Raw genomic sequence first — 16,238 nt, 5'->3', positions numbered from 1 at the left:
AGTCCACGGAGAATAAGAGCACCTCCCCCCAGCTGCCCACTGCACTGAGGCTAGGTAACACGGTCACCACTGATAAATCCATGATAATCGAACATTTCAATAAGCATTTCTCAACGGCTGGCCATGCATTCCTCCTGGCTACTCCAACCCCGGCCAACAGCTCCGCTCCCCCCCGCAGCTACTCGCCCAAGCTTCCCCAGCTTCTCCTTCACCCAAATCCAGACAGCAGATGTTCTGAAAGAGCTGCAAAACCTGGACCCGTACAAATCAGCTGGGCTAGACAATCTGGACCCTCTCTTTCTAAAACTATCCGCCACCATTGTTGCAACCCCTATTACCAGCCTGTTCAACCTCTCTTTCTTATCGTCCGAGATCCCTAAAGATTGGAAAGCTGCCACGGTCATCCCCCTCTTCAAAGGGGGTGACACCCTAGACCCAAACTGTTACAGACCTATATCCACCCTGCCTATCTAAAGTCTTCGAAAGCCAAGTTAATAAACAGATCACTGACCATTTCGAATCCCACCGTACATTCTCCGCTGTGCAATCCGGGTTCCGAGCAGGTCACGGGTGCACCTCAACCACGCTCAAGGTACTAAACGATATCATAACCACCATCGATAAAAGACAGTACTGTGCAGCCGTCTTCATCGACTCTGTCAATCACCATATTCTTATTGGCAGACTCAATAGCCTTGGTTTTTCTAATGACTGCCTCGCCTGGTTCACCAACTACTTTGCAGACAGAGTTCAGTATGTATGAGTTCAGTAGTTCAGTATGTCAAATCGGAGGGCATGTTGTCCGGACCTCTGGCAGTCTCTATGGTGGTACCACAGGGTTCAATTCTCGGGCCGACTCTTTTCTCTGTATATATCAATGATGTCGCTCTTGCTTCGGGCAATTCCCTGATCCACCTCTATGCAGCGGACACCATTCTGTATACTTCTGGCTCTTCCTTGGACACTGTGCTAACCTCCAAACGAGCTTCAATGCCATACAACACTCCGTCCGTGGCCTCAAACTGTGTTTAAACGCTAGTAAATCCAAATGCATGCTTTTCAACCGTTTGCTGCCTGCACCCACCCGACTAGCATCACCACCCTGGACGGTTCTAACCTAGAATATGTCGACAACTACAAATACCTCGGTGTTTGCCTAGACTGTAAACTCTCCTTAACCTCATTGCAACTCCCCTCCAAGTCTCCGACCACTACCTTGTATCCTTTTCCCTCTCGCTCTCATCCAACACTTCCCACACTGCCCCTACTCGGATGGTATCGCGCCGTCCCAACCTTCGCTCTCTCTCCCCCGCTACTCTCTCCTCTTCCATCCTATCATCTCTTCCCTCTGCTCAAACCTTCTCCAACCTATCTCCTGATTCTGCCTCCTCAACCCTCCTCTCCTCCCTTTCTGCATCCTTTGACTCTCTATGTCCCCTATCTTCCAGGCCGGCTCGGTCCTCCCCTCCCGCTCCGTGGCTCGACGACTCATTGCGAGCTCACAGAACAGGGCTCCGGGCAGCCGAGCGGAAATGGAGGAAAACTCACCTCCCTGCGGACCTGGCATCCTTTCAATCCCTCCTCTCTACATTTTCCTCCTCTGTCTCTGCTGCTAAAGCCACTTTCTACCACTCTAAATTCCAAGCATCTGCCTCTAACCCTAGGAAGCTCTTTGCCACCTTCTCCTCCCTCCTGAATCCTCCTCCCCCCCCCCTCCTCCCTCTCTGCAGATGACTTCGTCAACCATTTTGAAAAGAAGGTCGACGACATCCGATCCTCGTTTGCTAAGTCAAACGACACCGCTGGTTCTGCTCACACTGCCCTACCCTGTGCTCTGACCTCTTTCTCCCCTCTCTCTCCAGATGAAATCTCGCGTCTTGTGACGGCCGGCCGCCCAACAACCTGCCCGCTCGACCCTATCCCCTCCTCTCTTCTCCAGACCATTTCCGGAGACCTTCTCCCTTACCTCACCTCGCTCATCAACTCATCCCTGACCGCTGGCTACGTCCCTTCCGTCTTCAAGAGAGCGAGAGTTGCACCCCTTCTGAAAAAACCTACACTCGATCCCTCCGATGTCAACAACTACAGACCAGTATCCCTTCTTTCTTTTCTCTCCAAAACTCTTGAACGTGCCGTCCTTGGCCAGCTCTCCCGCTATCCCTCTCAGAATGACCTTCTTGATCCAAATCAGTCAGGTTTCAAGACTAGTCATTCAACTGAGACTGCTCTTCTCTGTATCACGGAGGCGCTCCGCACTGCTAAAGCTAACTCTCTCTCCTCTGCTCTCATCCTTCTAGACCTATCGGCTGCCTTCGATACTGTGAACCATCAGATCCTCCTCTCCACCCTCTCCGAGTTGGGCATCTCCGGCGCGGCCCACGCTTGGATTGCGTCCTACCTGACAGGTCGCTCCTACCAGGTGGCGTGGCGAGAATCTGTCTCCTCACCACGCGCTCTCACCACTGGTGTCCCCAGGGCTCTGTTCTAGGCCCTCTCCTATTCTCGCTATACACCAAGTCACTTGGCTCTGTCATAACCTCACATGGTCTCTCCTATCATTGCTATGCAGACGACACACAATTAATCTTCTCCTTTCCCCCTTCTGATGACCAGGTGGCGAATCGCATCTCTGCATGTCTGGCAGACATATCAGTGTGGATGACGGATCACCACCTCAAGCTGAACCTCGGCAAGACGGAGCTGCTCTTCCTTCCGGGGAAGGACTGCCCGTTCAATGATCTCGCCATCACGGTTGACAACTCCATTGTGTCCTCCTCCCAGAGCGCTAAGAACCTTGGCGTGATCCTGGACAACACCCTGTCGTTCTCAACTAACATCAAGGCGGTGGCCCGTTCCTGTAGGTTCATGCTCTACAACATCCGCCGAGTACGACCCTGCCTCACACAGGAAGCGGCGCAGGTCCTAATCCAGGCACTTGTCATCTCCCGTCTGGATTACTGCAACTCGCTGTTGGCTGGGCTCCCTGCCTGTGCCATTAAACCCCTACAACTCATCCAGAACGCCGCAGCCCGTCTGGTGTTCAACCTTCCCAAGTTCTCTCACGTCACCCCGCTCCTCCGCTCTCTCCACTGGCTTCCAGTTGAAGCTCGCATCCGCTACAAGACCATGGTGCTTGCCTACGGAGCTGTGAGGGGAACGGCACCTCAGTACCTCCAGGCTCTGATCAGGCCCTACACCCAAACAAGGGCACTGCGTTCATCCACCTCTGGCCTGCTCGCCTCCCTACCACTGAGGAAGTACAGTTCCCGCTCAGCCCAGTCAAAACTGTTCGCTGCTCTGGCTCCCCAATGGTGGAACAAACTCCCTCACGACGCCAGGACAGCGGAGTCAATCACCACCTTCCGGAGACACCTGAAACCCCACCTCTTTAAGGAATACCTAGGATAGGATAAAGTAATCCTTCTCACCCCCCCCCCTAAAAGATTTAGATGCACTATTGTAAAGTGGCTGTTCCACGGGATGTCATAAGGTGAATACACCAATTTGTAAGTCGCTCTGGATAAGAGCGTCTGCTAAATGACTTAAATGTAAATGTAAATGTCCTTCCAGACTCATATTAAACATCTCCAATAAAATCAAATCTAGAATAGGCTTTCTATTTCGCAACAAAGCCTCCTTCACTCACGCCGCCAAACTTACCCTCGTAAAAATGACTATCCTACCGATCCTCGACGATGTCATCTACAAAATAGCTTCCAACACTCTACTCAGCAAACTGGATGCAGTTTATCACAGTGCCATCCGTTTTGTTACCAAATCACCTTATACCACCCACCAATGCGACCTGTATGCTCTAGTCGGTTTGCACTCGCTAAATATTCGTCGCCAGACCCACTGGCTCCAGGTCATCTTTAAGTCTATGCTAGGTAAAGCTCCGCCTTATCTCAGTTCACTGGTCACGATAACAGCACCCACCCGTAGCACGCGATCCAGCAGTTATATCTCACTGATCATCCCCAAAGCCAACACCTCATTTGGCCACCTTTCCTTCCAGTTCTCTGCTGCCAGTGACTGGAACGAACTGCAAAAATCGCTGAAGTTGGAGACTTTTATTTCCCTCACCAACTTTAAACATCAACTATCTGAGCAGCTAACCGATCGCTGCAGCTGTACATAGTCCATCTGTAAATAGCCCACCCAATCTACCTACCTCATCCCCATACTGTTTTTATTTACTTTTCTGCTCTTTTGCACAACAGTATCTCTACTTGCACATCATCATCTTCTCATTTATCACTCTGTTGTTAATCTACTAAATTGTAATTATTCACTCCTATGGCCTATTTATTGCCTACCTCCTCATGCCTTTTGCACACACTGTATATAGACTTTCTTTTTTCTACTGTGTCATTGACTTGTTTGTGTTATTGGCTTGTTTATTGTTTACTCCATGTGTAACTCTGTGTTGTGTGTCACACTGCTTTGCTTTATCTTGACCAGGTTGCAGTTGCAAAAGAGAACTTGTTCTCAACTAGCCACCTGGTTAAATAAAGGTAAAATAAAAAATGGAGGGATTGTGCATTTTTGGTGTAACTTGGGCAGTTGTTGCCATCCTGTACCTGTCCCGCAGGTGATGTTTGGATGTACCGATCCTGTGCAGGTGGTACTGCCACTACGAGGACGATCAGTTGTCCGTCCTGTCTCCCTGTAGCGCTGTCTTAGGCGTCTCACAGTACGGACATTGCAATTTATTGCCCTGAGCACATCTGCAGTCCTCATGCCTCCTTGCAGCATGCCTAAGGCACGTTCACGCAGATGAGCAGGGACCCTGGGCATCTTTCTTTTGGTGTTTTTCCAATCAGTAAAGGCCTCTTCAGTGTCCTACGTTTTCATAACCGTGACCTTAATTGCCTACCGTCTGTAAGCTGTTAGTGTCTTAACAACCGTTCCACAGGTGAAAGTTCATTAGTTATTTATGGTTCATTGAACAAGCATGTGAAACAGTGTTTAAACCCTTTACAATGAAGAGCTGTGAAGTCATTTGGATTTTTTACGAATTATCTTTGAAAGAAAGGGCCCTGAAATAGGGAAGTTACTCTTTTTGCTGAGTTTAATATACATGTAGTTATTACCATGCATGAGATACCCACATTGCAGCCTGTACATGTAATATATTCACTGATCATGTACTCTACCATGGCAAATAAAAGGTGCAGTTCAGGTATGAATGTCTGAGATTATTTTTCAGTCATATCTAATTCCAGGAGTATCAAATTACAGTCTTTGAATGATGCTGTGTCAGCTTGTATGTATTACAATTATACACATCAACAGTGTTTACCAATCTTGGTCTTGGGACATCCATGGTTACACATTGTAACTATGCAATAGACTAGAAATATGATTTAACTGGTTAAAGGCTGATTTGTAATTCATATATACAGAAATATAATTTAAAAAAAACAGTACACTACATCATGTAAATACTCAAACCAGTTAATCTCAATATCTAATTTCCTTCATCTGCATTGATCTGAAACATGATAGGTGTAGTATTTCATCAAATGAGACTTAATTTCAACCAATAGAGAATGTGAAATGCTTTATTGAAAGAAGTTAATTATCCAAGTGTTATAAATAAATGCATTATACATATTAGAAATACATGTTCAATCTGTACTGCCATGCACATCTGCTGTGCATTATAAAAACAGAGTAAGAAAGAGTTGGCGAGAGATGGTGTAAAAGACAGAAAGGGAAAGAAGTAAGAACATAGGAGCAGGGAATTCCACATATGTTTAAAGAATCACAGTTCCTAATATTCTCTCAGTTCATCACAATTAGATAATAGTGTCTAGTGGTGTCTCCTAACAGCCTTGGGCTCCCAGTTGGCCCGAAGGTTATCTTAAGAGCGGGTGAGGTGGCGATGACGGGACTGGGGGTTGGCATCCTCTCTCACATCAAAACATACCGGCAGATGAGAGCGAGCATGTTTAAGCCTCTTTTATTCTAACACTGTCAGTCATCATAATCATCAGGTGGTGAAATGCAAAACTGACCTTGGATCATTAACTCTGGGACTACTACATCTCTATCTGTATTTCAATGTATAGCATCCCTTTAATAATACTTCCTGTTGACCTGACCAAGTGACCTCTCACCTCTGATCACGCTGTGCCCTCCATGTAGCCAGTTCAGATGTGGGAGGTGTTTACCGACACAGCTGATATAACCTAGAGGATTTAGGGAGAAGGGGAGAGAGGGATGAAGTGAAGGAGAGAGACATATTGAGAAAATAAGGTGGTTAAAGAGACAGTGTTCAACAGGAAGCTGTGTGTGTGGCCTCACCTGGTGTCCACACTAAGTGGCTGCAAAGTACTTTATAATGATAAACATGAACAGACACACGAGGACAAACAATATAGCGTAGTTATAGAAAGTGTCTTACTACTCTCCATAGTTGGCCCTCTTGCCTATCATTTGAAGGTGGAAGGAGCCACAGTTATACACCTGAGCCTGCTTAGCACACAACACAATCCATCAATCAGATTGATACATGAGTGTGTGTGTGGGTTATAGGGTGTCTAATTGTTCTAAATTCGTTTTTGTACAGACATCACACCCTTACCTAAACAGCACTCTCGCCTGAGAAGTAGAAATCAAAGGGAGAGAAACAGAATTGAATAACTGCAGTTGACATAGCTAAGTAAATGGAAGAATACTCTTATTGCAATGTGGATGGCTCTTAAGAGCCTTTGGTTGTGCATAGTGTAGTCATGGTGTTGCCAGGGAACAGCACCCTCTTCAAAGAAGTAAAATCCTCCTTTAATTCATGGCCACTTGCTCAGCTGGGCCAGGGGTCAACAGCACTGCATCCCCAACAGCAACACGCCCAAGCCTTCCCCATTTCTCCTTCTCACAAATCCATTCAGCTGATGTTCTGAAAGAGCTGAAAAATCTGGACCCCTACAAATCAGCCGGGCTAGACAATCTGGACCCTTTCTTTCTAAAATGATCTGCTGAAATTGTTGCCACCCCTATTACTAGCCTGTTCAACCTCTCTTTCGTGTCGTCTGAGATTCCCAAAGATTGGAAAGCAGCTGCGGTCATCCCCCTCTTCAAAGGGGGGGACACTCTTGACCCAAACTGCTACAGACCTATATCTATCCTACCATGCCTTTCTAAGGTCTTCGAAAGCCAAGTCAACAAACAGATTACCGACCATTTCGAATCTCACCATACCTTCTCTGCTATGCAATCTGGTTTCAGAGCTGGTCATGGGTGCACCTCAGCCACACTCAAGGTCCTAAACGATATCTTAACCGCCATCGATAAGAAACAGTACTGTGCAGCCGTATTCATTGATCTGGCCAAGGCTTTCGACTCTGTCAACCACCACATCCTCATCGGCAGACTCGACAGCCTTGGTTTCTCAAATGATTGCCTCGCCTGGTTCACCAACTACTTCTCTGATAGAGTTCAGTGTGTCAAATCGCAGGGTCTGCTGTCCGGACCTCTGGCAGTCTCTATGGGGGTGCCACAGGGTTCAATTCTTGGACCGACTCTCTTCTCTGTATACATCAATGAGGTCGCTCTTGATGCTGGTGAGTCCCTGATCCACCTCTACGCAGACAACACCATTCTGTATACTTCCGGCCCTTCTTTGGACACTGTGTTAACAACCCTCCAGGCAAGCTTCAATGCCATACAACTCTCCTTCCGTGGCCTCCAATTGCTCCTAAATACAAGTAAAACTAAATGCATGCTCTTCAACCGATCGCTACCTGCACCTACCCGCCTGTCCAACATCACTACTCTGGACGGCTCTGACTTAGAATATGTGGACAACTACAAATACTTAGGTGTCTGGTTAGACTGTAAACTCTCCTTCCAGACCCATATCAAACATCTCCAATCCAAAGTTAAATCTAGAATTGGCTTCCTATTTCGCAACAAAGCATCCTTCACTCATGCTGCCAAACATACCCTTGTAAAACTGACCATCCTACCAATCCTCGACTTCGGCGATGTCATTTACAAAATAGCCTCCAATACCCTACTCAACAAATTGGATGCAGTCTATCACAGTGCAATCCGTTTTGTCACCAAAGCCCCATATTCTACCCACCATTGCGACCTGTACGCTCTCGTTGGCTGGCCCTCGCTTCATACTCGTCGCCAAACACACTGGCTCCATGTCATCTACAAGACCCTGCTAGGTAAAGTCCCCCCTTATCTCAGCTCGCTGGTCACCATAGCATCTCCCACCTGTAGCACACGCTCCAGCAGGTATATCTCTCTAGTCACCCCCAAAACCAATTCTCTCTTTGGCCGCCTCTCCTTCCAGTTCTCTGCTGCCAATGACTGGAACGAACTACAAAAATCTCTGAAACTGGAAACTCCCTCACTAGCTTTAAGCACCAACTGTCAGAGCATCTTACAGATTACTGCACCTGTACATAGCCCACCTATAATTTAGCCCAAACAACTACCTCTTTCCCAACTGTATTTAATGTATTTATTTTGCTCCTTTGCACCCCATTATTTTTATTTCTACTTTGCACATTCTTCCTGTCAGGACCCGGTTACGAACCCGGGTCTCCGGAGTGAGAAACAGTCACTTAACCAACTGAGCCACGAATAGTCGGCAGAACCCAGAAGATGAGGCAGACACAGCAGTACTTGAGACGGTGTATTTAATGAAGTAAAAAGTGAAGTTCTTCAGGAAAACATATAACTCCACAACCTCAAAAGGAATCCTACAAGAACAAAGGTAATCCTCCAAAACAAAAAAGGTAAATCCACAAGGTGGAAGGTAAAGCACAAAAAGCCTCAAAAGATACTCAAAAAAACAAACAAACAAGAACAAAAAACAGAATTCCACAAGAGAGTCCACCGTGATCAACAAGAGTTCTCAGAGTACTAGGGCTGGGTGCTAACATACAAACACAGAGCAAAGAACAGAGGAAAACAAAGGGTTTAAATACAATCAGGGGAAACGAGGCACAGGTGCAAATAATAATGGGGATCAAGGGAAAACAAAAGGTCAAAAGGCACAATGGGGGCATCTAGTGACCAAAAACCGGAACAACCCTGGCCAAATCCTGACACTTCCATTGCAAAACTACCATTCCAGTGTTTTACTTGCTGTATTGTATTTACTTTGCCACCATGGCCTTTTTTGCCTTTACCTCCCTTCTCACCTAATTTGCTCACATTGTATATAGACTTGTTTATACTGTATTATTGACTATGTTTGTTTTACTCCATGTGTAACTCTGTGTCGTTGTATCTGTCAAACTGCTTTGCTTTATCTTGGCCAGGTCGCAATTGTAAATGAGAACTTGTTCTCAACTTGCCTACCTGGTTAAATAAAGGTGAAAAATAAATAAATAAATTAGGTCAGGTGGAAATGTCAGACTGATCAACTCATTAAAAGGAGGAAATCGCCTCCGCCCGACCTCGCTGCTTTCTCAACCCTGTCTAATCCAGACAGTCTGTGCGTCCATGAATCAACGTAAGCCCACCGAATCTGTTACCTTTCATCTGAACTATCTGTTGCGATCGGGAGACCGGGCCATCAGTTATTGATTAGTTATTACCGCAGAGAGCGGCTTGGAGTGCACGCTTCAAACCTATTGTGTTATGTAAATGGACAATGATCACAGCCCTACAGATCATCTCAGGCCAGTTATGCCATTAATATATGGTTAATATGCAATGAAATTACATGTACATATGAAGACAAACCTGAAAGGATGAAATATGAAACGTAACTGTTTGCTGAACTGATCAATTCTGTTATCAAACTGATGGAGATTATAGATTGAATAACTGATAACTGATAAATGTATATGTATTATCCTTCTCATGACTATGATGAATGGTTATGATCCTAAATGACTCCATTCTGCTTCATATTCAATTCCTACGGAACCTTATTGCGGAATTACCTCATTCTGTTAATAATGAGAATGATTTGACTTTCTGATTTGAATTTGATTATGTTATTCTGTTTCCGTTGTTATGCAGCGCAGACAACCTACCCAGTAAATATACCACTTTGTGGTTAAAGAAATTCCTGCCTCAGTCTCATCCATTCCTCTGTCACCTGACCTGTGACCACCTGTTCGCCTTCACTATTGTCAGTCATCCTACCTGTCCAGCTACCCATACAGATTCCAATAATCTTTCAACCAGGTAACTGGATTACTGAAGTATAATATCCCTTACAACAAATCAACATAACATTCGATTGATAGATGCATGTGCACACACACACACAATAAGATCATATCAAGGATAGCATCACAAATGAATACATAAACACCACTTGAAGCTTGAGGAGTTGATTAATTGAATCAGCTGTGCAGTGCTAAGGCAAAAACAAAAATGTACACCTATTTGAGTCACCAGGACTGAGAACCACTGTTCTTCATTGGGACAGGCTTTCATAGCCCTCTTTATCTGAGGACAGAACCCCACAAGAAACAGACTTCATTGTAATCAAATTACATAGCACTGAATATTATGTTACTATTATGAAGTTTAGTAGCTGGTGATGTTTATTTTACTTAGCTAGCTATCTATACAGTATGTAAAGTTGGCTAGATAGCTATAAAGCTCATTTAGCAACTCATTTGAGTTCGCCAGCTAGCTAGCTAGCAAATAATACAGTTTCTTTGACCATTTTCAAAATGTATATACTTACTTGAATAGCTTCTTCCAACCATGTGGACAATTGTAAACAGGGCAGCAAAGTTTGTTTGTCACCAGAGCGTTTTAAAGCATATTACTATTGAACTATTTACTCACTTATTAATAACCAAACCTTCTTACAAACTTGCTATGCTGAATTATTGACGCACACTCGAATTTATGCTGCCAAGCACTGGGCGGATTAAGCGACACGCGGCAATTTTCCGCTTGGTAGTGTACATGCCGGGTAGAGTAAACGAGCCGTACAAGGCAGCAGATACTCATAACCCATTTAGTTCATAGCTACTTGTATAGAATGTATTATTGGTCTTAGTTGTGTTGCCATCAACAAAGGTCAAACCTGATCAATGTGTGGCATAAAAGCATGTGTGAGTGCATTTCTTGATCGAAAATTCAATGTCACTTCCTTCAGCAATTTGTCTAAAGTTTGGATGGCGAAGTTTCCGTGCAACGCTCCACCACACTGTGGGAGTTGTAGTCATAAATGTGCTTTAGGCCTTGTTACTACTTATCTGAAAGAACCATTCCATAAACATCATTTCCCAGAGACCAGTGTTTTCTGAGAGGCACCAGAGCTTCAAGCCGGGACGAACGCTCACGTAGTAAACGAACGGATGGCAGGGTGATTAGCGGTAAAAAGAAAAAAAGAAAAGAAATCGGACTCAACTCGCTAACGGGATCTGGTGCTATAGATGAGCTGAAAGCGGTATATCGCTGTAATGCTGTCCCGTTGACCCAGCCGCGCGCGTCGTTCCCAAACACTTACCACAGCGAAGGTAAAGTTTAGCACAACTCTGTACAGTTTTGGGTAGCATCCCCGCCTGTTAAATATGTATTACTTGTGGCGAGGGAAGAAGCGCAGAAATGTATCTGTCATCATGAACGGGCAGTCATGATTTTTTTCCACTGACGCTGGTGAAACACATTTTTTTCCGGAGATGAGAGACAAACTTCCACATTCGGATTCGAAAGGCTATGAGACTAGTAAACTGGTATCAGAGCCTGATTTATTAGGCAACTCGTCTCGGGATGTGTTGAAGTTCAGTGAAATTGGAAGGGATTTGTAGGCTACCTAAAATGGGCTAAACATGGTCATGGATTTGATGCTGACAATTTACCCATTGACTTGGGCATCATGTTGATGGACATACATTACAGGAGCCTATGTCATGAGTTACTGTTGCCTACTAATTGTTTGGATATGTGGTTTTGAGGTGGTATGATGGGGTGAAATGATCTCCATGTTTATTTTCCTTGAGTATGTTTAGAAGTATGTTCAAAACCACATAGGTCTGAAAATATGTTAAGATCAACCTCGATGTACTCTAATGGATGATGTCGCAGTGTAGGCAAATAATGCAAATGTGTAGATAGAGCTCCTTCTGTGCAAGTTTAGTAGCCTGTCATTGAGTTCTGAAAGACACAAACGTCACCAATGTGACTCAGGAGGTACAATATGTTCCAGGAGTTTTTCTTTACTAGCTCTAAGCCCCAATGACAGCCTACAATTAGGGTCTGGAGTTTTTCCTGAACAGGTCAAGTGGTCTGTAGCCTCAGTTTCCAGGCGTCCTCGCTGTTCGTGGTGAGCGTGACATGGGGAGTATGGTAACACGAGACTAAGTGATCAGGAAATCGACTGGGCTCTAGGCTCTAAACAACACAGCACAGGACACTGCTTTACTCACTATGCACTATAACACCTGTAGTACAGTAACCATGCACTAGACCATGTTTCACCCCAATAGTCATGGCCTCATTCATTGTATTCTAATCAGGGTTGGGGTCCTTTTATAATTCAGTTCAAGTCCAATACAAAGTAAGGGCCATTTTCATTCCCTGAATTGAAAGGGGGTGGAATCCAACCCGGATTGTAACCCAGCCTGGATCAGTGTTCCAATAAAACACTGTGAACTGACTGGTCTAACACTCCTTCCACCCTATAGCCCAGAGCAGGTATACTACATACAGCTGCATGTTCTTCCTGTTTCTCTCTGCCTCTCCTAATCATGAACTATTTACCCCTCACCCAGCTACACCAGGCTGGAGCATCAGATAGTGCCTGCCCCCATGCAAAACCTCCTGCTCCCTTTCTCTCCGGGTTTCCTCTGTTCCAAATCACCTCACTAGAACTGGGAAACCAACATTCTGCTCCATTAGAATAATGTAATGTAAGGAAATCCAAGGTGGATGTTGTAATCTGAAATCTACTGATGGCAAAGCCTTGTGTTTCCAAGATACATGTTACAATTTTACCCCAGTTTGAATTGATTCCCTGTTAATTTGTAATGCAAATAAACAGACATTTATATATGGAGGACTGTAATGTCTTTACAGTTTACAGGGTTAGGAGGATGACCTGACAAAGTGAAGATGCACAAAATGTCACTCTTATGGTTATTCCTGACTGTGTGACCTGCCCAGGTCTGGGAAAACTCAGGCCCTATAGTCATTTGTTAGTGTGTGTTGTGATTATCTTTATATGCTTGTAAAATTCCTGCCTCTACTCTCCTCCAGGTGTGGACCAGTGTGTGTGTGAGACATGTCAGATAAGATGTCCAGTTTTCTGCACATCGGGGACATCTGCTCCCTGTATGCAGAGGGCTCCACCAACGGTTTCATCAGCACTCTGGGGTGAGTTAAGTTCACCTATCCCTTCCCTCCTTTAGCAATTATCACTTACTGGCAATGGTGGTAACATAGGTCTTCTAATGCAGGGCTGGTCAATTCCGGTCCTGGAGTGCAGAAACACTTGTTTTTTTGTTTCTACTTGGTGTTAATTCTTCAGTCCCTAAACCAAGTGTTTTGGCCCTCCCCAGACTGACCCCAGACATTGAACTTCCCTGGTCTATTGTAATCATTTTAGATGGTGCCTATATATTTCCCAATCATTTGGAATGGAGGAATATAGCTGCATGTACTCAGCAGATGCCATGGGACATGAACTCACCTGGACATTAGGGCTCTTTTGAGGTCTGCACATGCATGACAAACTTTAATTGTGGAGGGAGCTATCCCTTTAAGGGTAAATTCATAGCTTCATGTACACTTGAGAAGGTCATTAAGGTACTGCCTACAAAGCTCTGCAGTGCATATATAAAAGACTTTAGTCTGTAGTGGTGGTGTGAGTCCCCAATCGTAAGATGAGTGTGGGTTTAAGAGAGGAATGCTGTGGAGATGAATCACAGGAGAGGTGGTGTGGCCTGTGAGTCTGAAAGTTAGTGTTATCATGGCAGGGAGGTACTGGTGCACAGAGCTGTGTGTGTGTGCTGCTCAGGGGCCCCTCTGCCATCTGTGGGCCACTGATACAGAGTGGTTTGGAAGGGTAAATGACATTTCCACTTTTCTCAAAGAACAGAGCTGGTCAAACTAAGCCCTTTGAAGTGGGAGTCTGGTCCTGGGTATCTCCATGACCATGATGGTATGTAGACTGGGAAGAATGGGAAATAGGCGGGAACTAATTAACACACAATGATAAGGTGTGATTGTGTGCTAGAGATGTGTCTGGGAGGGAGGGAGAAAGGATTTAACCCAGATGGAGAAAGGTAGGGAGGATGCCTGTGTATGGTATGTGTAGACTGTTGGTGATCCATAGACTATATTGGACACACAATGATTAGTTGTGTTTGTGTATGAGCAAGATAAAACATTTTATATAGGGTCATAATACCAGTGAGAACGCGTAAACACACTCCACAGGAATTCTCCTACAACAGGGTTCCCCAACTAGCAGCCTGCTTTTCTGAGCAAATAAAAATACAAATTGGACATTAGACTATAAAAACACCAGCAAATATTCCCACAGTTACTACAGATACAGTGGGGAGAACAAGTATTTGATACACTGCTGATTTTGCAGGTTTTCCTACTTACAAAGCATGTAGAGGTCTGTAATTTTTTTTATCATAGGTACACTTCAACTGTGAGAGACGGAATCTAAAACAAAAATCCAGAAAATCACATTGTATGATTTTTAAGTAATTAATTAGCATTTTATTGCATGACATAAGTATTTGATACATCAGAAAAGCAGAACTTAATATTTGGTACAGAAACCTTTGTTTGCAATTACAGAGATCATACGTTTCCTGTAGTTCCTGACCAGGTTTGCACACACTGCAGGAGGGATTGTGGCCCACTCCTCCATACAGACCTTCTCCTGATCCTTCAGGTTTCGGGGCTGTCGCTGTGCCATGTAACAGTAATATTTAGACTGATGGATGCCACCCGTTAGATAAAATATGGAACGGTTCCGTATTTCACTGAAAGAATAAACGTCTTGTTTTCAAAATGATAGTTTACAGATTCGATCATATTAATGACCAAAGGCTCGTATTTCTGTGTGTTATTATGTTATAATTAAGTCTGATTCAAACAGCATTTTCGGTGCATTTTGCCAGCAGCTCTTCGCGAACACAGCCCTGTTTATGACTTCAAGCCTATCAGCCTAATGGCTGGTGTAACCAATGTGAAATGGTTAGCTGGGTGTGCACTATTACTGTTTCAAACATCACTCGCTTTTAGATTTGGAGTAGTTAGTCCCCTTGCGCTGCAAGGGCCGCGGCTTTTGTGAAGCGATGGGTAACGATGCTTCGAGTGTGGCTGTTGTCTATGTGTTCCTGGTTCGAGCCCAGGTAGGGGCGAGGAGGGGGACGGAAGCTATACTGTTACACTGGCAATACTATAGTGCCTATAAGAACATCCAATCGTCAAAGGTATATGAAATACAAATGGTAGAGAGAAATAGTCCTATAAATACTATATTAACTACAACCTAAAACCTCTTGAAGGTCTCATGTTGAAGTCTCATGTTAAAAGGAACCACCAACTTTCATATGTTCTCATGTTCTGAGCAAGGAACTTACACGTTAGCTTTTTTACATGGCACATATTTTATATGACACACATTTTTACATGGCACATATTTTACATGGCACACATTTTTACATGGCATATATTACTTTCTTCTCCAACACTTTGTTTTTGCATTATTTAAACCAAATTGAACATGTTTCATTATTTATTTGAGGCTAAATTTATTTTATTGATGTTTTATATTAAGTTAAAATAAGTGTTAATTCAGTGTTGTTGTAATTGTCATTATTACAAATAAAAAAATCGGCCGATTTTTAATTGGTATCAGCTTTTTTGGCCCTCCATTAATCGGTATCGGCGTTGAAAAATCATAATCGGTCGACCTCTAATCTGCACACACAGTGAGGTGAAGACTTTTGGAGGATGGCCTGGTGTCAAGAAGGGCAGCAAAGATGCCACTTCTCTCCAGGAAAAACATCAGGGACTTGTAATTATACTTCAGTTTTCCATAGTAACATCTGACAAAAATATCTAAAGACACTGAAGCAGCAAACTTTGTGGAAGTTAATATTTGTGTCATTCTCAAAACTTTTGGCCACGACTGTATAGTCCATTGTATTCTCCATCAATCTCACCTGACTTCAGTTATAATGGATTCAATGCAGGTTTGGTTATTGTTCTGGGTCAAGATAACATGTAAGGGAATGTCATAGTGTTTGACTCTTGTATTCGTAATGTCATGTATT

At 44.2% G+C, this 16,238-nt stretch overlaps 1 protein-coding gene across 4 annotated transcripts in view; it reads left to right on the top strand.

Moving 5' to 3' along the window:
* The first annotated feature begins 11,289 nt into the window (after positions 1–11,289).
* Positions 11,290–16,238, top strand: part of LOC118400343 (inositol 1,4,5-trisphosphate receptor type 1-like) — a 218,401-nt gene continuing 213,452 nt past the window's right edge. For all 4 annotated transcript variants that reach the window (XM_052473596.1, XM_052473595.1, XM_052473594.1 and 1 more), the window contains exons 1-2: positions 11,290–11,456; positions 13,195–13,311. In XM_052473596.1, coding sequence (XP_052329556.1) covers positions 13,220–13,311 — 92 coding nt within the window. In that variant the 5' untranslated portion in view covers positions 11,290–11,456; positions 13,195–13,219. The remainder of the gene's footprint in view (positions 11,457–13,194; positions 13,312–16,238) is intronic.

This window comes from Oncorhynchus keta, chromosome 21 (genome assembly GCF_023373465.1).
Source record: "Oncorhynchus keta strain PuntledgeMale-10-30-2019 chromosome 21, Oket_V2, whole genome shotgun sequence".
Lineage (NCBI taxonomy): Eukaryota > Metazoa > Chordata > Actinopteri > Salmoniformes > Salmonidae > Oncorhynchus > Oncorhynchus keta.
This window is presented reverse-complemented; position numbering and strand designations above follow the sequence as displayed.